Source organism: Puntigrus tetrazona, chromosome 7 (assembly GCF_018831695.1).
Source record: "Puntigrus tetrazona isolate hp1 chromosome 7, ASM1883169v1, whole genome shotgun sequence".
Taxonomy (NCBI): Eukaryota; Metazoa; Chordata; class Actinopteri; order Cypriniformes; family Cyprinidae; genus Puntigrus; species Puntigrus tetrazona.
The window spans coordinates 12,967,421-12,994,451 of record NC_056705.1 but is presented as its reverse complement, the minus strand read 5'-3'; the positions used below and the strand labels follow the sequence as shown (position 1 = coordinate 12,994,451).

At 38.2% G+C, this 27,031-nt stretch overlaps 1 protein-coding gene across 1 annotated transcript; it reads left to right on the top strand.

Annotated features, from left to right (window-relative positions):
* Window positions 1-3,230: 3,230 nt before the first annotated feature.
* LOC122347902 (zinc finger protein 638-like) lies at window positions 3,231-26,115 on the top strand. The gene is given in 34 exon segments (XM_043243159.1): window positions 3,231-3,928; window positions 14,804-15,468; window positions 15,471-16,234; window positions 17,004-17,065; window positions 17,324-17,362; window positions 17,475-17,504; window positions 17,506-17,541; window positions 17,543-17,578; window positions 17,580-17,763; window positions 17,765-17,846; window positions 17,943-18,165; window positions 18,328-18,478; window positions 18,597-18,695; window positions 18,778-18,833; window positions 18,955-19,076; window positions 19,120-19,180; window positions 19,258-19,288; window positions 19,389-19,398; window positions 19,401-19,522; window positions 19,643-19,774; window positions 19,970-20,015; window positions 20,087-20,217; window positions 20,406-20,522; window positions 20,623-20,648; window positions 20,747-20,809; window positions 20,841-21,934; window positions 21,937-22,421; window positions 22,542-22,601; window positions 22,680-23,582; window positions 23,679-23,982; window positions 24,071-24,391; window positions 24,477-24,599; window positions 24,768-24,889; window positions 25,991-26,115. Coding segments are annotated over 34 exon segments (6,903 nt in total). The 5' UTR covers window positions 3,231-3,806; the 3' UTR covers window positions 26,072-26,115.
* Window positions 26,116-27,031: the final 916 nt, after the last annotated feature.

Below are 27,031 nucleotides of genomic sequence, written 5' to 3'. Positions count from 1 at the left end.
AACTACTAATATCACATAGAATTTAGGATTGACTGTATGCACATTGGGACGCAGGCACTTGTTTAGTTTCTAATTGAATCGGACGTTTTGAAAAAAAATCGTTTGATTTGAATGATTCAATTGATCATTTATTAAAACTGGGATTTTTTTTTGCCACCTACTGGCAGTTTTATTGCCATTTATTTATCCTTGACAGACCTAAACCAGCCAAAAACACATTCAGCAAAATACATATATATTTTTTATAAATATTGACCAAAATTCCTAATTACAGCCCCCAACAGGAAGAACATCTTTCAAATAATAGACTAGTTCTTTTAATAAGGTGTTTGTTTGTTTTTTTTGTTTTTTTATTGAGATGCATTTTGCAGTCAATGTGTAAAAATAGCTGTACATAGCTTTGTGTGTGTGTGCCTGCTGTCTTTATTACTCAAAGAGAATGCAGCAACAATTTCCCTTTTCAGACAAAAGTTGAAATTTGTGTAGAAATGTCACATTTTTTGTATTTGCTTTAGGCATAAACTTGTTATTTTCCAACAGGCATTTTTTTCAGTGCATTTGTGTATGACAAATGTAAATTACATATGAAAATTATAGTCAGTAAAAACTTGAACCAAATTATCTCCATTTTCTCATTTTAACATCATTTTTGTCCTGCAGGTGGTGTTTTTACTATGGTTGCATAGATAGATGGCTTTGTAGAAATACATATACACAGTGAGACTGGACACTCCAACCACTTCATAAATGTTGTTGCATAAACTATGCAAAGAATAACCATATAGACTTTGTATAATGTATAGAGCTATCCCTGACCATGGATATAATTACATGCCTTTACATTTCAAAACAACTTCAGAAATTAGCGACTTACTCTGTTAGTTTGTTGTTTTGTGGGCGGACAGACTTGTAAACATTGCTACATTATGTAGGAGCTCAAAAGTCTGAGTGAAAATCACTATGTTTATCACACATAAACTTCTAAAACATATAAGATTAAAAAAACCCAATGTGAAACAAAAACAAAAAAAGAGACAATCTGCTTTGGTTAAAAATATTTATTTATCAGATATTGATAAATTAATGAATTATACAACACATACTGAATGATGAACTATAGTCACAACCCTCAAAGATCTAATGTCTAATCTCATATTCCAGTTTGAATACAGGAGATAAATCAACAGTAGCTAATGAATTTGAATATGGACCCAAATCAGTTGACCTCAGTGATGCAGTGATATTCATCTACCCCTCTTTGTTCTTCATGTATCTCACAGAAGTGTGTCAGTACTTAAATTAATCCCATCATATCAGAAAGGTTATCATAACCAGAATCTAACCTTCCTAGAACAAGGTGCTAAGCCTGTCTCTGATGACACTACTTGGCAAGGACATTAACAGGTGACAATAATAGTGCCTCTTCTGAGAGCCCATCCTTCCGCAGTTCTATTATGTGTATTATTACGCGTTATATTTAGTACAAACACTTTAGGTGTCAACAATGTTGTCATGCGCCAACATTTGGACATTTGCAGATCTATTAAGAATCAGTACAGTTTTTATGTGCTCTTAGTTTAAGAGCTTTGCTGTGTTTGCTACATCTCTTGAAGACATTTTTGCACGTTGTCTTGTTACACATTTTCGCGAAACATAGCACACAAAACAAGGTCCGTTGTCTCTTGTCAATAGCAAAGAGCTTTCAAAGCAAGAAGCTTGAACACGAGTGAGATCTTGATGGGATTTTTTTCACCCTCTTCCTAAACTCCTGATCTCACTGAATTTCACTCATAAAAATTGGCCAAGTAATGGGCAATGGTTAAAGAAACCACAGCTTTGCTCCGTCTTTGGTCGCTGGTGTTCCTACTGCTTTTTACGCACTTGATGTTGCTGATTAGTCTGGAACTGCCACATCTACCACCAACAGCATTTCATGCTTCTTGTACATGATCGCAATTCTAGGCTGAGTGCTGGTAGTCTGAATCTAAATATATATATTTGATTTCATTTCACAAAAGTAGCCAGGACACACTGTTCACCCTAAACTTACATCTAACCTGAAATCCATCTGATTTTACCGTGAAGGTTATTTAAAGACTCCATCTTTTAGTTTGTGTCTGCTGGTTTTCCAACTGGCAATACGCATGCACATTGCATGCCAAAAATAAACCTTGGGCAAAATATACAAATTTAAAATGTATGTTAAAAATCCTTATGTTTTTCCGAACATGAGTAACTGTTTGAAACAGGAATGAACAAAGGAACGATTGGATCTTATGTTTAACAGCACTTTGCCATGCATTTTCTGCTTAAGAGTGTGGCTATTGATATCTGAGTCAGCAGAGAGGGAATTAATGCCAGTGTTTGGAAGGAGCAAAGGTACAGTTGAACCTGTCCTCTCACACAGGACACTCTTATTAGGATATTCCATCTCTTGAGCCTCCAGTGACAGCTGACTTTGAGTGCAGGATAAGTTGGCATTCCGGCTCTGATTAAAAGAATGTCTGGGGCTTCAACACAGCTGACTGGGCATAAATTCAAATGAGGGAACTGGATTGTACAAAAACGTATACAACGATTTGTTATATTCGACGATGGACAAGATGAGCTCGTCCACACACGAGGCCACTTAAAGCTTTTCATAAATGTTTCCTTCAACTTGCACATCTCTATTCAAATGTGATTAAATTCACAAGGCTTTATAAATTCATTTCTGAATGGTTAACAATACTTGATTATAATTCCTGACCAGAAAAATTGGGCGATACAAAGGACAGCCTGGTGGTGTGATCTCCAGGCCTTGCAAGGAAATGCTGGCATTTTTATGAAATTAAAATTACTCAGAGAAATCTATTAAAATGAAAATGTGCAAGAGATTGGGCCAACACATGGGGTCAGCAGTCAGCTATGAGAGCAAGTGAGACATAAAAGAGGGAGAGGAATGGGGGCATAGGATATAGAAGGAAGGAATGTCTCTTTAAATTACCCTTTGCTAACATGCAGAGAGATAGGGAAATACCATCTCTCTCTCTCTCTCTCTCTCTCTCTCTCTCGCTCTCTCGCTCTCTCGCTCTCTCTCTCTTTCTCTCTCTCTCTCTCTCTCTCTCTCTCTCTCTCTCTCGCTCTCTCGCTCTCTCGCTCTCTCACACTCCCCTCCCTACAGACGTCCGGCATGTGACACTTTGGCCCAGCTACACCAGCTGACCGATCCGGGTGGCAGAATCCATGCGGCTAGAAATCCCAGGACACCCTTTGCAATCCCAGCCTGATTTTTAATAGCTGTCAGAGAAGACATATAGGATGGAGAACTTTTTTATTTTGAGAATTTCCTCTTTTATATAGGAGTATTTGCAGCTCATCATTTTTGTCAAAAAGGCTATGCAAGCTTGGTTATTTCAATGGACTGGCAATTGCTACAATGGACGTCAAATGAAGATTCTCTGCCTACGCTGGATATTGTCATTATATTGAGACTTTGTTTGGCCTTTTTTGTGACCCGTTACTCTCAGCCCTTATTTACTGGCCCTTCATCAAATCATTTTAAGTAGCAAACCATAAACGATACCCTGCTTGCACCTCCAGGTAAGGAACAGCAACCAATCAGTTATCCACAACAACAAGCATCCCCATCATGTGTTGCTTTCTAGACACTTTTTCATCCTTCTAAAAGTTTTTTTGTGAATCTGAGACTCTGAATTCCTGTGCGTCGGTTTATTTGTGGATTTTAAGCTCTCTTTGGGGCCCAGAGCAGGTGTGAGTACTACAGGAGCACATTTGACCTCCATTCAGCTTTTAGAGGCGGAAGCATGATAAAGAGCAATAAGAAAATAAAATCCCAGGGTGGCTCAACAAACGCTATCATAAGTAACAATGTCAACAAACAGACCAATAACCTGGCTCTCGTCTCTCAACCGAATACCCCAAATAGGTAAGTGGAGATGTGTTTTAAAACCAACCTATTAAACTGATTTTCAATCAGCTGTGATTTCTTCATGGGTAGGAGCTGATCCAGATTCAGCAGTTGTCTGAAAATGTGTGGCTTGAAACATTGGCTCTGAAACAAAGACAGTTAAAAAATATAATTTGTGTTTGTCTCCCCTCTTATGCTGTTTAATTCACTAACCTGTCTGGATGTGAGATTTGTTTGCTTTTGTGTCCCGCCATGTGCCCGTTTTGTCCTAAAATGTATGTTGACATCGAATCAATGGACTTTTTAGAAGTACAAGGGGGAAGTAAAACTTTTTAAATGGGTTTCAGTGTTTATTTTCCTATGCTGCAAAAAAAAACATCACTTCTAAAAATCTTTACATATATTACATATAAGATACATATATTAATTGAAGCTTATTTTCGTGATGTATCTTGAGCGCATTTTGTATTGATTTTCTCTTGGTTTTGTAAGTATAAAAAATGATCTCCCCCCAGCGCAACAGAACACAGTATACAAGATACAGTCTATGAAAACAAGTTGTTGCTCAGTTACATATATCTTGTTTTAATGATATTTTACATGTTTTATCTGAAATATAACGCAACAATATTCAATAATAAAGATATTAAAGACATTAAAGTTTTTGCTGTGTAGTTCTATCAAATGAATTAGCATTCATTTGAATATGATTTGCAAAGCCCTTAAAAAGATTTTTTGGCAATGTCACATCAAATCAAATTTATTGGTGAAGGCATCTATAATCATAGTCTAGTCATGTCTGGTTTCATTCCTTTCATGTGAGTCAGTATCCCCTGATAGCAATAGTCTAATTATATAATCCATGTTGTATTCATTTATAATGGCCCATAGACCAACTAGCATGAAAAACAAGAAGCTCAAGGGGTTAGTTTTCTGCTGCCTGCAGGGAATAGCACCTGTTGTATCTGCAGTTTACTATCCAAAGGAATGTCATTATCTTGTATAAAATGCAGTCTTGAAAATTTTAACACAACATGAGCTTAAGACAAGTCTTGTCAAAATCAACATGGAGATTGTTTTAATATCTCTGAAGTACAATGCTGGCATGAATTTGTTGAAATATAAAAAAACCTCCCTTTGTTCTTGTGAGCTTCATAGCTTTACATTTGGGGCCTAGATTTATTCTCTTGATCACATGACTAGAGGATACTGTTGCTTACTTCATGTCGAATTCCTCTTGTCCCTGAGCCCAGATTAACACTGGTTCAGATAACATTACACCTACAGGATCTCCCACATTAAGCTGAATGAAAGACACAGTCAAAACAAAACAAGAACCAAGATTAATTTTCAAATAATATTTGCTGTTGGGATTACTTACATTAAAAGTATGCTATTAGATTAAATGTACCATGATTATGAACTGATTGTTGCTTTGGTATGCTCCCCTCCGTCCCCAGCTGAACTGGTTGATGTAACCCACTAATTCCGTGGATGAAAGGATTTTTTTGTTCTCTCTCCAATTCACATCCTTTTCTCCTCCCTTATTCCTCACGCACCATTGTTAGGATCTTCCTCTGCTGTCTGTAGCAGTGACCATTAGCGCATTGCTCTAGCACAAGCTAACTCTTGATACTCTGCAGATCAGCAAAACAACATGTTTAAAGATGAACAAATAAGACTAACGAGGTTACAAATAAATGGCCAAAAACATCAAGTCCAGTTTTGACTTCATTGTGTTTTTTGCATAGTCAAAAGAATATTCAGCATTTAATACAGAACAAATTCACTCTCTGTGTTACAAGTTAATTAAAACTAAAATAATATTACAATATAAAATATATAAATATAAATCAGAATCTTAAAATAAATACATCATGCATTTATATTATGACATTATTATATAAATTATATATATATATATATATATATATATATATATATATATATATATATATATATATATATATATGATTAAGAAAAGTTAATAGACAATAGACAAGAAAAGCATTGTTTTCGTGCAAGACATTATAGTAAAAATATGTAATATAACTACATGGACAGACACATGTGGACATGTGGACTCCATCCACAATCATTTCATTAATGCATAACCAGATATTCACCGCCAACAAAAGTTGTTTTACCTCAAAAATTACTTCCTTCCATCCATCAATCCATTCATCTCCTATACTTGCTTTAGGGCCACAGGAAAGAGCTGGAGTTTACATACAGCATAAATCATTTTTACTTATGTCATGTAAGTGCTTTGACAAAAATACAAGCTTCATATTTCCAGGCCTTGCCGTGTTTACTTTCATTGTAACTACGTTACTGTGACATGTATCTTTCAATTAGAGAAAGCAGCACAGTGAGAAAGATTGTTGTGGCTAATCTGTGACATGTGCGTATGGCATTGACATTTGCACATAATGGTTGTGTGGGACTGGGCCGAGACTGTCTGGAGGAGCCCACAATGTGTCCGCTCTGGTATTCTTGTAAATTCCATTACGCTCGGACTGATATGCCATTTCCATCCCAACACACTACGACAGCTCATCTTCCATTTGTAAACCATTCTTTTTTTGTCAAAGTCCTCATCATCATCGCAAAAATATCATTATTAACCTCAACGAAGTTAATCATTGTCAGTGTCATATGATCATCAAAATCTGCATTTTCATTATACTGATCTTGATAGAAAATGAATTTAAAGATAATCACGACACATTTACACAGCGCATGAGGCAACAAACACAATGTCTTCCTACTGTCTGTCCGGATATCAGTACCACAACGTGTTGCTCGCTCCAAATAGACCCTTGAGCTGAAGCGACAGTCATGTCAAGCAGCTGAATGCAAACTCAGTAAAGCAGCTACACACAACGCATGACTGCACTCAGCAAAGAGTCATGACTTCAAAGATGGTGAGCTAAACCCTGCTGAATGCTGACCTTCACTGCATCAGTCACCTGCTTGCTGAGTATCAGTTTAGCTCTGATGAATATTAAGCGAAGAAATCTTCCAAAAACAATTACATTGGGTGTTGTATTATAGAAGGTGAAAATCTGCTGTCGTGTCCAGTGATATGGCCTGGAACACAAAGCTATGGCGATGATCCTGTGGCTTGATGAAAGTCTGAACACAGTCTAAAACAGATTTATGATGCTGGTTTGTTTGTTCTGGAAGCAGGCACAGCCACAGGCTTAAACCATTGATTGAACGTTGACAAAATAAATACCAGGAGATTATGACCTCTTTCCTCTCTCCTCTCCCTCGTACAATTGCCTGTACAATTTCCTCTGCAAGTACATTGAAATGGCATGAAAAAAATCCCCAAGCAATCCTACTGTGAACTAAATGAACAAATCTATGAACATCACACATATTATAAACTTTTTGGACATCTCTTTTGCATCCAAAAATAATGCAATGATTTATGAGGCAGTAAAGCCAACTAATTTATCATTATTTCATCCAAATAAGATGTTGACGCAGCATTGGTTTTCACCCTGCTGCTACAAAAAAAACAGTGTTTGCCATTTACAAGCAAGATTAATATCAATACACAACACTAATAGTTTTTGCAGCCACTACTTTGATTGTCACATGATCTTTCAGAAATACTCAGTTATTCCTAACATTTGACCGGCTGTGTGTGTTTGATAACTACTGGCTTAGAATTCTGAAAGCATGAATTATTCGATATATTAGTAAACAAAAACAAAAAAATCAGCTGACACACAGTCAAACTGAAGACAAATATGGGAAAGAAGTTCTGGCCATTCTACTGTGAAGATCTTGGCAAGATTCATAGGCAGAACTAGACGTGTTAATCTTAGTCTTGTGGCACTAGTTGTTATCAGAAACGGAATACTAGAAAGTTACATGTGGTTCTTTTTGACCTTTCACGCTGGACAGAGTGACATTACATTGTAATTACCAACTTGGAAAAAAAAGGAACATTTTACCATACTAAAATATATTCAAGTACAGTGTATATACACATATACGCTATATCCTGTAAGATTCACAAATAAGTTCTTAGCACATGCCGGCCTGGCTCTTGGCCTTGGTTCAGTTTTAATGCCATAAAGACCCTAGATGGGTAGTAGTGGATATCTATATCTAGGCCCTTTAAAAAGATTTATGGGTTCCTCCTTCAGAAAGGTTACATATGTTTTTGGATGTTTTATGGGCATGCATAATTTACAGTGATTGTATGTGTGCATGTTAAGGGCTTGTGGCCCTAACAGTACCACAACTACAATTCCATGTAGTCTTATAGTAAATGCATTGAAAATGTTGGCAAAGCTTACGCTTATACAAGATGTCCGATTAATGTAATATTTTCAGTAGTATAGTGCAAGTGATAGTTCCATTAAAAGACTAGCAACTCATGAAACACTTTATAAGGTAAATCAGAGAAGCTATGCTGATTTAAAGGGTGTCATGTCAACACTGCTTGTCCCAAACCTCAAGTGCAAATACAGGGTGTTCGCAGCTTAAATATTGGACTGTGCCTTGCTTACTAGTCACAGCAACTTTCTATTACTTTGACTACGGTTAAAACTGATTAATCTATAACATATCACATTCAAATCCAAAACAGATTTTTCTTGACAGATTTTATACAAACCACCACAGCTGGAAAATTCTAGTTTTACCAAACACATGAACCTGGAACAAGCTTTAGAAGAATAGGAGTTAGATAAGGACAGCTGAAAAGAGGAGCAAGCTGTTTTCAGTTACAGCAGAAAAGATGGTGAACATATCTAAGGGCACTGTTACCACAAAATGCCTTGCCAGCACAATTCTGAAATCACGGGTGTGGGAGAAGGTTAAAGGGGTTGTGTTTGCATGAGGGTGTGTAAGTGTTTATCCGTGTGTGTCTGTACTCTGAAATAGAAGGTGCTGAGGTGCTGAAAGAACTCATTTCGGATGGGGTGACAAGACCAAAGCCCACTTGAACTGAATAAGGAAACATTACCAGCACATTTGAGCTAAAAAGAAGAGATATTCAAAAGAAATCATGCTTTGAGAGGATGTTCTTTCCTCCTAACCGCTAACTAAATCAAACATAAATTTTACATTAATATAACGTGTATATTTAAAGGAATAATTCACCCAAAAATTCTATTTAGATTACAAGTTAATTATCCCCAGTTCATTTAAAATGTAGATGAGTTTTTCTTCATCTGAACAGATTTTTTTTTTGCTTACTAATCCCCTGCAGTGGGTGAATGAAAGTCCAAACAGCTGTTACATACTCCTGAAACAGGAGTGAAATATGCACAGATCATTTACAAGTAAAAACAGTTCTAATAAATATGAACAAAATGTGGTGAGAGGATGGACTTTCTCCTGGAGGAAGTTTTAATTTGGCCAGACACAATGGTTTTAAAGTTAAAGCGATGGATTTTGTTTCTCACGCAGCTTTTCAGTTCTCAGGACGTTATTTGATAGACTGGAGTCGTGTGGATTACTGTGGTGTTTTTATCAGCTGTTTGTAATCTTATTCTCCCATTCACCGTTGTTGATCCATTGGTGAGTAAGTGATTCAATGCTAAAATCTGGTCGACTGTAAAACAAACTCATCTACAGATGGCATCAGAATTTTCCTGGCTCAAGGAAATGATTGATGGTTTTTGCAAATCTTCTAGGTAAATTACTTCTTAAGTCATATAACATTAATGTACCACCAAAGTCTGCTTTTTATATTAAAGCGTATAATGATAACCACCGTAATAATACAGGCAGTACAATATAAAGCTACCTGATCAATTAAAATTTGCAATAAGTTGCCTGTCCATAAAACTTAATTAATAATCACATATAGATGGTGCACAGTGTCTTATACACAAAGACAAACAAAATAAAAATATTAACATAAATATTAGACATACACACAGCTAATCGTTTTATTTAAATAATAATCTATTTTTAATATAATAAACCACAGAATGCACTATATGCACTATATGTTTATTCTCTGATCTGACACAGTAAACATAGACATCTAAAATAAGACCCAATGGGTTACATGCAAACTGAAAATACTTGTAGCCTGAGCTCCATCTGCCATGAGGACATCGTGTTATCGTGACCTTTTAAGAAATAAAGGGCTCCTGGGAGAGTCTGTCCTGTAGCGCTGAGTGGTAGGTATTCCCCCAACCCCTGGAGGGCATTTATTCTTCTTATATTTAATTAGTTATCTGTTAACAGGACCCCTCACAATCCATATCATCTGCCCTGCCAGACAAGGACAAATGGTGCCATGCCAGCTGTGGCTGCCCATAACATAGCTACAGTACGAACAAAGTTGTGTGCCACAATAATGCTTGAAGGGGACGGGATGAAAAGGGCGAACAGTTTATCTAACTCTAACGCTCTTGCTTCAAGTGCAAATGACACCTTTCATCATGTCTCTTTTTCTTTCTGTCGCTCATGTTTCAGTGTGTGCAATGCAGCCAGCTCTCTCTCTCTCTCTTTGTGCCCAAACTGTTATTGATTGAAACTGGCCCCTGGTGCTTGAATGATTTTGGTCTGTCACTATGCTGGACTTGGACATAAACCAGGGCCAGTGAGAAAGATATGGAAGAGAAAAGAGGGATAAAGGAACACTTAAATGAGTTTGAGAGATTAGAAGCGAAGTGATATTCTCTTTTGTGTCTTTCGCTGCAATTAACTGCTAGTGCGGGGTCTCCTAAAAGCATTATAAGCCTAAATAGACCATAGAAAACCTTGGTGTCAATCATTTCTACAGTCCACCTATAATGTTTCTGGGAAGCAGAGCGCAGACTTGTTCTCTTGGTTAGCTGATCTTAAGTTCTGCACAGTAGATTAGCATATGGTCAAACACAGTAAACACTTAGGGTGTGAATTTGGTATTGCCAAACTGATGTGACAGAGAATTCGTTTTTTTTTAATGGTAAAATAAAAATGGCTCAATGAGCAAATCTTTTCATTTTCGAAAGAAGTCTCTTATGCTCAGCCTGGCAGCACTTATTTGCTGAAGAAGAAAAAAATATTATATTTATATGTGAAATATTATTGCAATTTACACAACTGCAAATAAAATAGTTTTAATACATCTTATTAAAGTTTATTGATGACAGTAATGATGCACACGATCCTTCAGAAATCGTTTAAATGCTGATGCTGATTTTGAGCTTAAAACAGGAAGTAACAATTCTTAATATTATCAATGTGTGAAAACCGTGATCTTGATTTGATTTTTATATGTAATCTTGATTTGTTGAATAATAATTTAAAAATATTGTCCTTTTTGAACTTTTGAATTGTAGTCTATAGCAAGTAGTCTATATCAGAAAGGAAAATGTGACATGTATGCTAAAATAACACATTTGGACAGGACTAGTTTTCTAAACTACATTTGAGTTTTGATTCTTATCACCTGAGGTCTGCCATTTTCATGTACCAAATTCTGAAGCAGTGCTACTCTGGGATACTTAAAGGAGCCTCATCTGAAATGATGACCAGAGAGTTATCAGGGTGTTTTCTTGCAGAACTGAAAATACACAATAAAATACACCCGATGTTTCATTGGAGCTGCTGGCTTTCTATTATACTAATCATAATAACATTTAGCCTATTGTAGCGTAAGACATTGCTTGAGCAAGCATGAGCTTGTATAGTTTAACAATTAAAAAAGCTTCTAACAATAAACTGAGCTGTAAATATTCACAGACATGAAAAGGAAATAATACATTATATGATATATTAATAATGGGTTAAAAAAAAAGTTTCTTGCCAGTCTTGAAACTAAGCCAGAACACTTGACATAAATTTCACCAAAGCAGAATAACAGCTCTCTTATTACTCAGCTTTCCAAACCGAACTCTTTCTAAAGGCAAGAAGTAGGCGAGTTAGTTAAAGCTGAAAATCAACAACATTTTATATTATTATGGTAAAGCATCGGTGATGCAATTAAAAAAACTAAAACTAAAACGATTAAAAAAATCTCCTAAACCTATATCGATTACTTTTTCTTTTTAAAACTGCGGTCAGACAATTGATGTGTAAAAGAAGGAGGTTTAGGTGCAGCGACATTAGTTTGCCAACATCCATACCTTGTGCAGAGAATAAGATAACATCAACATACAGCAATTCTCAACTTCAGCACATCGGATGATGACTGGCTATGATACAGTTGATTTGTTTCATTCATTCAAATAACTCACAAAAGTATTTATAAGGAACCAAAAGTGTTATTTTACAGTGGAAATGTACTAGTGCTATAGCTGAGTACAAATTCCACAAAACTAAGCCTAAATATAGCAATCAGATACAATTATTAAAGTACTTACAGCTTTCTTGTCATACGCATTGTGTACCATGGCGCCATCAGTCTTGCAACATTACTTAAGACAATTAAAACATTTAAAATGTGGAAAGCAGAATGTTTGTAGGACCACATTGTCCATAAGTGACTTATCTTTGCTGGAAAGTCAGACTAGTCTTAAAAAGGATAACACTGCCATCTTCTGGATATCATTAAAGGAAAACGAACCCATCTTTGCTGTTTACAAGAAACCGCGTAAAACATGTATCTTATTAGCAACTGAGCAGAAAGTGCACCGAAATAATTAGACTACTGAATAAAAATGCAACAGTGTATTGTATTGAATCTTACGTTAAAATCGTACGCAAGTGTTCAGGTTTGATTGGTTGTCCTGTTTCGTGGCTCAATTCTGCGCTCGTTTGATCACGTCTGAGTCTCAAGCCCAACGTCCACAGAAAGCGGAGAGTTTCCCTCGTCGGATTTCCACAGTAAGATTTTGCTTAGTAAAGTACGAGGTACGTTACTGTAGTGCATCTCACCTGTGTTGGGAACCTTTCTAGTGTTAATGTGGCGATTTATTTGTGGAATAAAATGTTTTTTCCTCCATACATTGGCGACGGCCACGGACGCCAGAGGCCTGCGTGAATCGGGTCGATTTCGTGACCGATCTGCCCATCAGATCACTCCTACTGCGTGTTTCGTGCTATTATACATTGCTTTTTTACTTTGTTTGCGGCTCAATGGCCACAAAGACATCACCCCACGCAGACTATAGCGCTTCCATTAAAAACGATCGACTCTTGCTTGAGTGGTCAGTGGTTTCGCAATGGAAGCGTTATAGATAATTGTTTGGATATCGTTCCTCACCATCGATTTGTCATTTGTTGATTCTGATGACAAATGTGTTTTAGCAGTCCTTTATCCGATATAGCGTGTCTCATGCTCTCCATCTGCAGTGCGCGTGATCTAATTTTGTGAAAAGGGGAACTGGTACAGATGTTTGGGTTGTAACATCACTCGTGTTTCTGAATCGTTCTTCATAATGATCTGAAGAGTATCTCCGATTCGCGTCCAGTTGTTGACATTTTACACAGGTTTAGGCCTGTTATCAGAAATGGCTGTCTGTTACCGTTCAGTGGACATTTTGTGTTCGGTCGCTGGATGGCGGACTCGCGTCTCCGAGTCGGTTTCTTTTTTACAGTAAATGTTCCCTTTCAACACTTTCTGCAGGGAAACGATAGTTGTTACGGTTAATTAGGTATTGGCCTATCAAAGGAATCCAATAATTTACTTTATATTGGTTTTGGTGTTTCACGCTAAAAATATAATAGATTATAATAGATTCATCTCTCACATGCACACGTGGGTGGATCGTTTGCAGTAAGATCAATAACATGCATGTGGAAAATATAATTCAGAAATTTTACTTCACTGCCAATGAACTAAACTTATGGCAGTGATCATAAATAAAGAGAGATCAGAAAAGGAATAGTTCCCAAGATTGGGTAATAAAATGAGGTCTTGCTGAACATTATTTATTTTTGTATTGTTTTTTTTTTACTTGGTAAAATAGGTGTTAAATGCTGTTTATATTAGAATGTTCTGACACTTTTACTGTTAGAAAAAACTAACATAGAGAGAGAGAGATTGTAGGCCTTTGCTAGTCAAATCTTTGATTTGTTTGTTCTGGACTGAACATCATATACCTAAAGTAGATCATAGAGATCATAAAAAAGCAACCTTACTGCAGGTTTGCCAAGACTGTGTAACAGAACCAGTCCAGTTGGTACTCAGAATAAGTCCAGTCATGTTCCAGTGGAAACTGGCTTTTGAAATAGTGTTCCAGGGGGGTCGAAAAACTCCTTGCAGGGTGTTCCAGAGGAACAGGGAACAACAACCCATGGCAGGAGTATAAAAGTAGCCCAATTCCACAGGAAAAACACAGACTTGGCAGCACTGCCTGGGTGCTTAGTTAGAAAATGATCTATTTCAGAAATGTTCAGTGCAATAGCTCTGTAGTTTTTTTGTTTTGTTTTTTTAAGAATCTTCCCTTATGTAATTTATTTTAATTTTTTCTATTTTCACAAATAAAATAGAAAGAGAAGTCACCTTAGTAATCTTTGTTGGCAGGGATGGACAATATAGGCATTCCAAACTGTAATTACATCACACCAGCACAAACTTGACAAGTCAAAGTACTGCTGACAGCTTATTAATAAAGTTCAGTTGCTTAATATCTATAAAATTATTGGTCTGGCCTATCGTGTTGTCCTGTGTTGAGGCACGTTTGTCCCTCCCTGTTCACATTCAGGCGAAAAAAGTACCCTACTAAAACTCATGCATGGAGGTTGTGTGAAGGTACTCCTAAACTGTGATATTATTTTGCTTTGTCTGTCTTGTCCTTTTTGCTTGCTTTTTTTCTTCTTCAGTGAAGACATGGAAACCTGTTAAAATCCCTTTGAAGCTGGAGTTTTGAGATTGTGTGACAGAAGAGAAAATGGTCGCATCCGTTTTGTCATTTCTGTGTGAGGACATGAAGACAACAAGCCAATAACCCTATCTGTGTGTTTTTCCCCTAATTTTTCCAGCTTTTCATTGTTCTTGGAAAGTTGTGTGCCCCCTGTTGCATTGAGGCATTTTGGGGGTCTGCCGCTTTTAGGCCCCGTTCCCCTCCAGTTGGCACAGATAAAGACTCAGTTGGCACTGCACCAGCTGAATGCAATTTCTGGCACAAGCGTCACTCCGCCGGCAATTGCGTCACCTGCTTTGACCTTGCTCAACTTGCTCAAGGTCACCATGTCGCATCCATTGTATAATCCCCGTGGAGGGCAGTTCCCCAGTGGTCAGAGACCCATCGTGCCTGGCCAGTATGGTCTTGGAGCACAGCCTCGAATGGAGCTGGGGGCAGCCCGTCTTGGCCCGGGTTCCATATCTGGTTCTCGTCGGGGATTGTTGGGAAACCAGCCCTTCTCCTTGGGCCAACGCCAGTCAAAGATTTCCACAGATCTTGAAGCTGCCATAGACCGGAATCTTCGGGGGGCCCGCGAGGAAGTTCGCCTTCTCACTCAAATGCTCCAGCAACCCAAAAAGCAGATCCCAGAATGAGAAGATGCAAGGGATGAAGTGCTTTCCTCCAGCAGCGGCTTTTCAGGGACTTCACGATCTGATGAGGTGGACTGGTCCATATACCAAGCTCCAGGCAAGCTCTTCTCATCCGCAAGTTTGGACCGTCCTTCCAGTTCTTCGCAGCTGTTCCGTCTGCTAGTTTTGTTGGAGGGTCAAGTGGTTTGACAAGCCAGCCTCCTCCAGAACCTCGACCTTCACGCTACACCTCTGAAAGTGCCAGCAGCATCCTAGCAAGTTTTGGACTCTCCAATGAGGACCTAGAACTTCTAAGCCACTATCCAGATGATCAGCTTACCCCCGACAACCTGCCGTTTATTTTACGAGACATCCGAATGCGTAAAGCGAAGAGGGACGTTGATGCGAGGTCTGAATACAGCAAAGTTATTGACTATGGACATTCTAGTAAATTTGACTATCCTGAGGAGAACCCGGATGGCTATGCAAGTGAACGCCTGCCTAAAGAGTCTCCAAAGTTTGTGAGGGAGGTCTCTGGACCACCCTTCACTGGCATGGAAATCACAAAGCATCCTCAGTCGTGTCAGCCAGCACCAGGCCCTGTACAAGTTCCAAAGCTTCAGAAACCTCCAACAGTAGATCCAAGACCTACTAAGACGATTCCAGCAAGACCATCTGCTTCCCAGACTATTCTGCAGCCTCCCAGTCGGCCTCCTCTGCAGATACCACCTCAACTTGGTGTTCTACCCATGATGACCATTGACGATATTTCCCGAGGTCCGAATGCCAACTGGATCCCGTTCCTTTCGCCTCCAATCAGTGTGTCTGCCCCGAAGAGGCTTCCAACTCCAACCATGATGAACGATTATTCAGCAGCTACACCAAGAATCTTTCCTCATACATGCTCTCTATGTAACATTGAATGTATCCAGATTAAGGTGAGTATCTTCTTAACCAGTAGTGCCTCTTTTGAAAGCATTTTTTGTATGTGAAGGGTGTCACTTCCTGTTTCATTTATTTAAAATGTGTTGGTGAACTTTGAGCTAAAACTGTATTAAAATTAAATAAAATGTCAGAAACCTGTAATGAAATTTTAATGTCTGTTAACTGCAGTTGCTTATTAATTGTTCAGTTGCCATATTGTGGGTTAAAAATGTTAGCCAGTTCCCTGATGTGAATAGAGTAGATAATGACTGGCTGGGAAAAAAAAATGTTTCTTGAATACTTCAAGCCGATTTCAGTTTCAGAAGAGTTCTGTCAGTCAGTTTTCAGGAAACCTTGGGGAAGCCTGATGAAAAAGCATTTTGTTGAAGCCTAGTGTAAGACTTTGGACTGGCTGAACAAAAGAAATACCATACCTGTTTTGAAGGCAGACCTGATGATTTTCTACAGTGCAGATGAAGACAAAAGGCAGATGGCAATCTCCATCTTCGTAATACCTGAAGCAACACCATGGACATTTGTTGAGAAATTTTGGGAAGAATGCTTTGCTGTGAAAATCATGGACTTTTTTTGTTGTAATGAGACTATAGTGGATTCCAAACGCTTTATCATGTCATAAATTTGAACTTCTATTTTGTTTTGTTTTTTCTTTTTGAAAGTTTTTAGCTCTATATTCAAAGTTTTTGTATCTTTTATGATCAGTTGCACTGTTCATAGCACTATTGGTAATTCACATTGATAATAAAGTGTTTTGTTTGTTCACAGGACTGGCTTGAACATCAGAATACAAATCTTCACATTGAGAGCTGTAGACGCCTTAGAAAACAGTAAGTGTTTTTTGTGATTGGCTTCTGTGGATCAAGAATTCCAGTTGCGCTTACTTACTGAGTAATTAATGGTAGATTGTACATAGTAAGTATGTGGTAAGAAAATAAAAAATGTGTGGAAAATAAAAAATATTGTTGCCTGTGGCTACAAGATATTTACGATGTATGTACCAGGGAAGTACACATACTGTAAATTTCTTTGGAGAATTTCTTGTTTAACTGCTAACGGAAAATCATGTCATTCTTTTGTTATAATAGATATCCTGACTGGAATGTTGAGGCTGTCTCTGTTTCAAGGTAAATCCCTTTCATATCCAATCCTGGACACTTTTCATCTTAGAATTCACAATAATTCTCTATATATTAAAAAGGCTCTTAAATACACTTGAAAATGGTCAATCACCCACAGACCTGAGCCCAAAACAGAACACAGCAGCTCGGCGACATGCTCGATCGCACTCGTACTCCAGATCCCCAGTCGAAGCGGCACCATGACTCCTCAAGTCGTCGTGAAGCGATCCCGTTCACGCTCCCGGTCCCGTTCTCGCTCCCGAAGCCCTAGAAGGTACCGCCGTTCTAGAAGTCGCAGCCGGTCCCCCCATAGGAAGTCTCGAGGCAGTCCTTACAGACGGAGGTCCCGTAGTCCACCATCTCAACGGTCGAGATCTCCAGTTTACGGCAGACGCTCTCCTGTACGCGTTCGAGCCCCGCCGGAGCAGCCCCTCCTGGCAGCAGAGATCTAGTAGTAGTGAACGGTTGGCTATGAAGCTCATGTCTTCAGGTAAGTTCTTTTTTGCAGTTCTCTTGCTATGTAATATACAGTTTGCTTTCAAATCACTTGGTGTGCTAATGCAATAAGTTAATTTCTTGCCCACAGGTGAGTTTTCTTCAATCACAGACAGTAGTACTTTGAAGGCTGTGGTGAAGTCCTTGGCACCAGCCCTGCTGGCTGAGCTTGCAAAGAAGAAAAGTAGTTCCACTTCTTCCTCATCAAAGGCAAGCAGTAGCAGCAGTAGTTGGAAACGACCGCCTTCTCCTAAGAGAGCGGAGTACTCCAAGTCAGGCAAAACCTCCACCTCAAAGGCCTGCAGCAGTCCAAGGTACGTCCTCATATTACAGTTACTGGCAGTTTGTTTCTCTATTACTTCTGTCAGGGTTATTAGTAAAGCATTTTTAAAGTAGTTGAATGCAGGTGTATCTGTACTAATAATTAACAATGAAATTTTATTGCAATCTTTGTTTCTGCATGATGTGAAGCAAAGACCCTTGACCCTTGTGAAGGATGCCCCTGGCACATCCTGTTTGTTGAGGCTCATTGGAATTCCTCAAGGGACCACAAGCAAAGAACTGACTGATGCAATTGAGCCTTTTGGCAAGATCTATACTGCCATTCTCCTCAAGGCAATTAAAGAGGTAGAAATAATGTGTTTATCATTTGTGGTTTTATTTTGCATTAATCTCTGCATAATTAATTAGTTGCTGTAAAATTTGGCCTTCACTGCTTTGTAATTCACGATTTTATATGCGTTAGGCTTCAGTGTGTATGGAGAGAGTGGAGGATGCCAAAGCTTTGCTCAACTGTAAGAACCTGACAATTCGTGGCAACGTTATTAAAATCTGCATGGAGAAGGTATGTTTGATTCTTTGTCAATTCTCTGTAAAGGTAAAGCATACACAGCCCTGACACAAATCCAATTTGTGCATTTTTGTAGGATGCAAGAGAGGATGATGGGAGGAAATCTGTTAAGATCGAAAAACCTGTTAAGAAGTAAGTTTTTAGTACATGTAGTGCATTTATATACAACTGTTGACTTTTATTTTTCATGTTTTCGATTATACATAAGTTTTATTGCAAAAGGTTCTTTAAATGGATTTGTGTTATATCACAGAAAAGAGGTGACCACATCAACAAAACCAGCCCAATTAGCAAAAGTAAAGAGTGCACCTCAGCCAGCAAAAGCAAAAGAGGTGACAGGTTCTAAGATGACTCAGTTAACTAAGGCAAAACTGAGCGAAACCAACAAGATGGCTCAAGTTACCAAGGGAAAACCGAGTGAACCTAAAAAAGACTGTTCAAACAGCTAAAGCTAAACCCCCTGCAAAGGGTTCAGGTAAGTGAGTGCATCTTCATATGCATTTATTTGCTCATGTCTGACAATCTATATAACATTTATTTGTGTCATTTGGCAGAGACCACAGTTGCAAAAAAAATTGATAAAGAAGGTATGTTATTTTTATATTTCTCTGTCTGTTTTTTTACCACTTGTAAAAAAACATTTATTTTGTTAAATCATCTACTGCTACACTCTTTCTTTGACTACAGGAAATACCCTGGAGAAAAATATAGTTGAGATTACAAATCTTCCAGAGGAAGGGGTTACTGAGGATGACCTCACCAACCTTGCTAAACCATATGGCTTCATTGCAACTCCTGTCATAGCAATCACTCACCAAAAGGTATTAATATTAGGAAATCTTATTATGTTTAAATATTACATTATTTTTATTATATTATTTTAATGTGTATTTTTATACTATAGTTTATTATGTTTTAATAGTTTTTTCCTGCTTTTTTAGGCCTATCTGCAGATGCCCAACACAGAGGCAGTTGAAGCAATGGTGAAGGCCTGCTCTGAGACACCAGCTAAATTACAAGACAGAGAGATAACTGTTAAGATGATGATGCAACCTATTGACCTGAATTACACTGTGAGTGTGCACTCCGTCTCTAAATTAAAAAAATGACACAAAAAAAATGTCCACAAAACATATTATGTATGTTTTGAACTTTAATCCAAATTTATTAAACATTCAGTGTTGTCTATAAAAGTCTCAAGTACATTTATACTTGCTTGATTAATGATGCTTAGTATTGACACATTTTTTTATATATCTGTCCCAAAGGAGTCAGTATTCAGAGTCCTAATGGGCATGGAGAAATCACCTGTAAGTCAATGGCAAAAAGATGTATTAAAAAATTAAGAAACCTGTATGATGTCTCAGACTTTTTTTTTTTTCCAGAAATTGTCACATTGCCAGAACGCCTTCTCATTGTTGGAAATGTGCCAAAAACACTTGGGGCAATCAAGGAAGTAGAGGCCATAATTCAACGCTATGGTGCCTTCAAGAAAGTTTTGCCTCTTAATGGCAGGGTAAGTGCCCTGTACTTCATTATTTTCTTTATTATTTTTTTCTCACATAATATCCTGCAGACTATTGTGACTAAACTAATATTTTCTTTTTTTATAATTTTTTTTTTTTATCTGCTTTCTGTTATTAAAGGGAAACGTGAGATTTTAGCTGACTGTTGCAAATTTGTTTTGTTTTGGTTTATTCACAGATTATTTTTGAAATGGAGGATGCTACTTCTGCTAGGACTATCTTCACTCGCTTCCTCAAGTTTCGTTGTGTGGTCCATAACAGTACCCTTAGCTTCAAACTAGCCAAACCAGTCAAGGTAGTTCAGCTATTGTCTGCCATTTACGTGTGTAGCATCACTTCAGTGTTTTTACAATTAATTTAAAATGCAACTAACCATATTGTTATTTATTTAACAGTTTAAAAAGAAGACGGATGCAAAAGGGTAAGAGTGGAGAAATTAAATATTTTGCTTTTGTTTTACGAAAATGGTTCTGGAAATGTCAAAATAATTTTCTCTCTCATGTTTAACTCTTCTCTTAGAGCAAATCCTCCTGGTACAAATGCAGTGACAGTAAAAAAACCCAATACTTTCAAAGTCAAAAGGTAGTCAATGCAGCAGAAGCTTCTGCTGCAGGTCCACCTGTCACAAAGACACAGCCCCAAAAACGAATGCTACTGTTGAGGCTAAAGATAGTGAAGTAAGTTTGAAAGAAAGTATTGATGAAATGATGAATGCTGATACAGCTGCAACTACAGTTACTGCAGTTCCCAAAGACATTTCAGTTGACGGATCTGCTAATGCAGAAACAACTGCTTCTGAGAATAAAGCAGTGAAGGATACCCAAGCTGTTAATGAAAATGCTGTGGAGACCCTTGAAATTGAATCTGTGATAAAAGAGCATGAAGCTACATCTTCAGTTTCCACGGCTGAATCTAAGATTGAGAACAAGGAGCTTGAGGTTGAATCCTCTGTTCCCTCTTTAGAATCTGCCATTTCAGCTGAGTCTGGGAAAGCAGAGCTTAAAGATGAATCATCAGTCTCTGCGGAATCTGCTGCTTTAACTGAATCTCCAAACACAGAGCATGAAGATGGATCCTCAGTTCCTGCTTCAGAATCTGGAAAAACTGAACTTGAAGTTCCTTCGGCTATTTCCATTTTAGAACCTGCCGTTTCAATGGAGTCAACAGAAGCAGAGGAAGAATTGGCTTCCTCAGAAACTTCCATTGTAATAGAATCAACTGATCAAACAGGGCCATCACTTAAGAAAAATGTTGAAAAGGCTGAAGATGTTCCCAAAGAATTAGTTCCTGCATCTGTGGAAGAAAGCAAAATTGACAATTCAAAGTTGGAAGGTAACGATAATGTTGAGTCCAATTCCGAAATTGTTGCTTCAGCTGTTAGCAGTGAGGAAACTGCAGTAGAGGCCATGGAGACCCTAAGTCCAGAAGAATCTACCAAAGGCACTGATGTCAAAGATGATGTTTTGGAAACCCACAAGCTCAATATTAAAAACGAGGGCCAAAATAATGACTTGGAACCAAATGTGGAACCAACCATACATCCACAGTCTAGTAATGAAAATGTACCTGCTGAAGAGCATGTCCCTGCAGCTGTTGAATCTGACTCTCTTCCGACCTTTGATCCTGCCTCTGACCTACCCACCACTTCCAATCAAGCAGTCAGTGATTCATCTGTCACAGTTACATGTGCCTCAAATAGTCCTCAAACGGGATCGAGCCCTTCCAGATTGACGACAATTCTCTGGACTTTCCTCCGGTTACGCAGGAGATTTTGAAGGCCCTTGAACTAGCTGTTCATCAGTGTCGCTTACAGTCTTCGTTAAAACGTGCTGAAGAAGAAGCCAGACAGAGGGCCGAAATGGAAAAGAAAGCTGCAGAGAAGAAAATCACAAAAGGCCCGTCAAGCTCAAAGAAGCCTGCTCAGTCAACCAAGAAGACCACTCAAGCTGAGAGCAAAAAGATTCAGACTGAGAAAGAGAAAAAGTCTCATAACTCTGGGCCAAAGAGTAAGCTTGCGGACACTTCATCCCCAGAAAAAGAGTCAACATGTAGACACAGGAGCAGAGGTGATTCTGAAGATGATGGCCTTAGCACAAGGCGTGGCGGGTCTTCGGGGTCCTCTTCCTCCCGGAGGAGCAGGCGGGAGTCCACTCCTCCATCAAAGCGTTTAAGGGGGCATGATGCTGATTACAGGGTGAGGTGTACCAAGTATATATAGCTATTGTTTTAAGACATTTGAAACAATACCTTGATATTTCTTATTAATCGCTACAAAATTTTAATCTTTCTGCTTAATTTATTTGCTTGTTTATAGAGTCATAGCAAAAACTCACAGCCTTCAAGGAGTCAATCAAAAACAAGGACACCTGAAAAGGTAAGGGTCAAAACTTTACATATGTGCAGTCTAATAAATAAAGATAGGCATTGCTGATTAAGAATTCATGCTTTCCAGGAAAAAGATGACGAACCGTTTCCATTTAACATTGATGAGTTTGTGACCGTTGATGAAGTAGGGGATGACACAGAGGACACTGTGGTCTCAAATACTGAGTCTTCAGTCAAGGATGAGAAAATTGAGGATAAACCCGATTCCCACTTCATAGTGTCTCTTATTACCGAGTCAGATCCAGCTGGTGAGGCAAAACAAACTGGCAAGACTGTTGCTTCTGAGATAGGAAAACCTGAAGTTATTGAATGTGCAGGTAAAATAGATGCCAATATTGAAAAAACCACAACAGCTGTAGAAGTTGTTACATCTCCAAAGCCAGAAGAGCAAGATTCTCAGAAAGAGAGTGCTGATAAGCCACTGGAAACAGACAGGATGGAAACTGCTGTTGTGAACGAGACAACAGAGCCTTTTACTAAAGCAGAAAATGCTTCAGCAGACATGGACAACAATGTTGAGACTCTTCTAACTATGAAAGAAGGCACAGGCATTGAGACTTTGGATGAATTGGAACAGCCAGTTTCTTCCTCTCCTTCACAAAAGGAACTCTGCCCACCAATGTCTGTAGAAACCTTAGAAAAATCGGAAGATGTCCATCCTAAGGAGCCTGAAACCTCTGCCCCAGTGATGGACGATAATGAGGCAACTGTGATCACTGAAATTCCACCCCATGATGCAATGGTCACTCTTGATGAGGTCAGTGAAGGTGAGGAAGATTTTCTCGATGATACAAATGAGGAACAGCATTCGAAGGTTGATGATGTGCCTGAGGCACTTGTAACGGTTGATGAGGTTGGAGAAGATGAAACGGGGGGTGAAGAATATAATTTGGACAAAGAACTTCAAGGCTTAGTTACACTGGATGAGATTGTTGATGAAGAGGAGGAATTTGATTCATTCAATCCTGAGGTCAGTATTGGTTTTTTTTGTAAAACAACAATCATTAAAGCTATCTTGGTTTGGATTAGTTCTTGTAAGTTGACATGACCTCTGCTGTCTTTCCAGACTCTTGTAACCCTGGATGAGGCCAAGGGTGATGATGAGGAGAATGAGGAAGTGGAGCATAGTGAAGACAGGCCTGCCACTGCAAGCACTACAACACCAACAATACCAGAAGAGCCTGTGAAATCACCAAGCCAAGAAGAGGATGTTTGTGACCTTGAAGAGCTCCGCAAAATGAACTTTGTAACTGTAGATGAAGTAGGAGAGGAGGAAGAGGTTCAACCACCCAGCGAAGATGTCAAAGAGGAAAAGACAGTTAAAAAGAGAGCTACAAGAGCCAAAAGAGAACACGCTAAGCTCCAGGTGAGTAAAAGAGAGAAAGCAGTTTCTTTGTTATTAAACCCTCAGAATAAATGTATTTTGCAAACTGGCATGTTGGTTGTCTCCTTCGGCAGTGAGAAGATCCACAAGAGGGAAAAGAGGAGCAACAAAGACTGCTGAGGAAGCAGAGGAGCCCGAGGCAAATGCAGAGTGTGAACCAGAGGTAGCTGCTTCCGAAAGCCAGAGTCCTCCTGCAGCTGTCGAATCCATGGATCTCGATGTAAAGCCAGAACTGCAAAAGGCTGAAACAGTAAAAGTTCCAGAACCATCAACTGCTGAGGTCTCTCCAAGGTCAGAAGAAGACAGGATGAAAGCTAAAGATGATGACATCTCTGCAAAGTCAGAAAGTGATGCTGTTGACACACCGATCTCTGACAAAAAATCCTCAGTCAAAGGTATTTAATTTAATTGACAGTTATTTAGTGTTTCGTTTGTACCATTGTTCATACCTATTCCTTTCTTCCATACTTTCATTTGCAGAAGAGTCCAAGCAACGACGGCAGACAGAACCGACACAGGAACCAGAAGTTAAAAAGGCCCGCTCTCATTCCACTGTGATTGAAGACTTCACCTTGCCCCCGTTTAACCCAGACAATCCCATTGGTAGGAGATCCAGTAAAATGATGCTACCATCAGCACCAATATATTGACTTTATATAAAAAGTCTTTGCTTGATAATGTTGTAAATCAAATGCATTAGCAAAACATTAACTTAATTAAACACTAAGCAAAGTTAATAAAAAATATTTTTTTTTGTCATGTGTTTCATAGGGGTTGACTTTGTGGTGCCCAAGACAGGTTTCTTCTGCAGACTCTGCTCTCTGTTCTACGGCAATGAGGAAACGGCTAAGAAAAGTCACTGTAGTAGTCTAAAGCATTACCAGAACATGGAGGTACAAGTGAAAATTTAATTCTGAATGTTAACTGCACATTAATTTCTTATTGGTTTATTGGTAGGTCAAAATACCCCACAGATAACCTTTTTTTACAGCTTTTTGAAATTGCCACTTTTAGGCTTTGAGCCAAAATGAACCATTTTTTTAATGTCCGTTTAAAGGTGCCATAGAATGCATTGATACAATTTTTTAAATTGTTCTCTGATATCTGGTATATATATTAGGTAAGGGCAAAAATTCTTCAGAAACGGAAAACAAAATTCTCCAGAAATGTCCATTTACAACCTAAGATTTCTCCTAGAATGAAATGGTCTGTTATTGACTTATTTGGAAGGGCCATGAATAATAATGCTGAGCTCTGCTCTGATTGGCTGTTTTACAGTGTGGCTCGATGTTGAGCTCTTCAAACTGGTTGAAAAGAAACACATGTAGGGAAATATATATTTTAGTAATTTCACATTTATATTGTCGGGTAATTATACTGTAAATAATATGCAGGCATAAGGAAGCTGCTATTAATATGCTGGGCCACTGAAACTGCTTCCAAATGCATGATCACTTTTTACTTTCACTTTTGAGATTCGTGATCACACAAACTTTGTTTATACTATAGATCATCAGTACTTACCACACAATTTATAAGATCAGATGCTACTCTCCTTACTCTGTTTATGTGGTAAGTTAAATCTAATGCACTGTAATATAACAGGCTACCGCTATCAAGGAGCTAACCAACTTTAGTATTTTACTTTATTAGAATGGGTTATTCGCTTTCCGTGCCTTTCTGAATACAGACACCAACCCTTCCCTGCATTCCACATCACCTGCACCATTTATTTCCTTAATCTGTCATTTTCGCTATTGAACAATGGTGTTTGAGGCTCACAGTATGTTATTTCCATGTACAGAACTCTTATTATTCAACTATGCCGAGGTAAATACAGTTTTCCATTCTATGGCACCTCTGCGTACAAATGAATTTCCCACTATTATATTCACCTTATAAAAGTGATTTTTGCATAGTTTGTCCCCCTTAATATACTCATACTCTTTTAAGAACTGAACTTGTCGCTTTATGTAGTTACTTTTTTTTTTCAGAAATACTACAAGAAGCTGAAGTCTCAGAAGCAGGAAGGCTGCTCAACACAGACAACGCCCAGTAATAGTTCTTCTGAATAACTATTATTTTTTCCTGTCTCTCTTTTTTTTATTAATATTAACAGATGGGTCCAGTTGTTTTGTTGTAAAGTTTTATTTTTTTTTTTTCTTGTTTAGGAAGAAATGCATTGGCTTATGCTAAATAAAGATGACATAATCAGACATGTCTCTTTATATGTATCTAATAAGTTTTGAAATGTCTATAACATTGTAATGTCTACTCTATAATGAAAATATAATTTTCAAAATGATCACATCCTATGTCTTGAGTCTTTGAGATCTGTTTCACTAGTATTAAGAAGGCTGTGATTTCAGAAGGGTAGATTACAAAGCAGAAGGAAACCAAAAGGTGTAGATATCCTTAAGGTTTTCATTTTTGATTCAACAATTGCTTAAGTGTGATTTATATTCCTACCATGATTGTGGGCAGTGAGCCGTGAAATGGTCCGTGCTGTGGTCTTCACAGTTTCACGGCTGTGAAGTCCAAGTACTCTTCTCATGTTGCACTGCTGTTAAGTGTTAGTTAAATTACATTTCCTGAAAAATGGCACTTTAAAATGGTTTTAGTAGGCCAATTTAGGTTTAGAAGGCCTGCTCTCATTGCCCTGTGATTGAAGACTTTTGTGTGAGATGAAGTATAATCAGGCAGCGGGGCTACTTGGGAATGCTAAGCACCCTCAGTTAAAGCTGTAATAATGGCATTTGATTGCAGATTTGGCTAACTTTCCAACTATTTCAGTGTTTTTTTTTTTGCATATCTGGTGACTTCTTGAACCTAATATCAAATCTGAGACGTTCAGGCAATCCATTTACTGATTATACTTGGTAGCATTGTAGCAATAAACATGTTTATGATTACCATGCAACCCAGAATGATCCATTTTTATCAGTAAAGGTCTGAATAATGAATTACTGTCATTTAGTGTAACTGCACCATATATAAATGCTTTTCGCTTTAAGGTAAAATCCATTTAACACGTA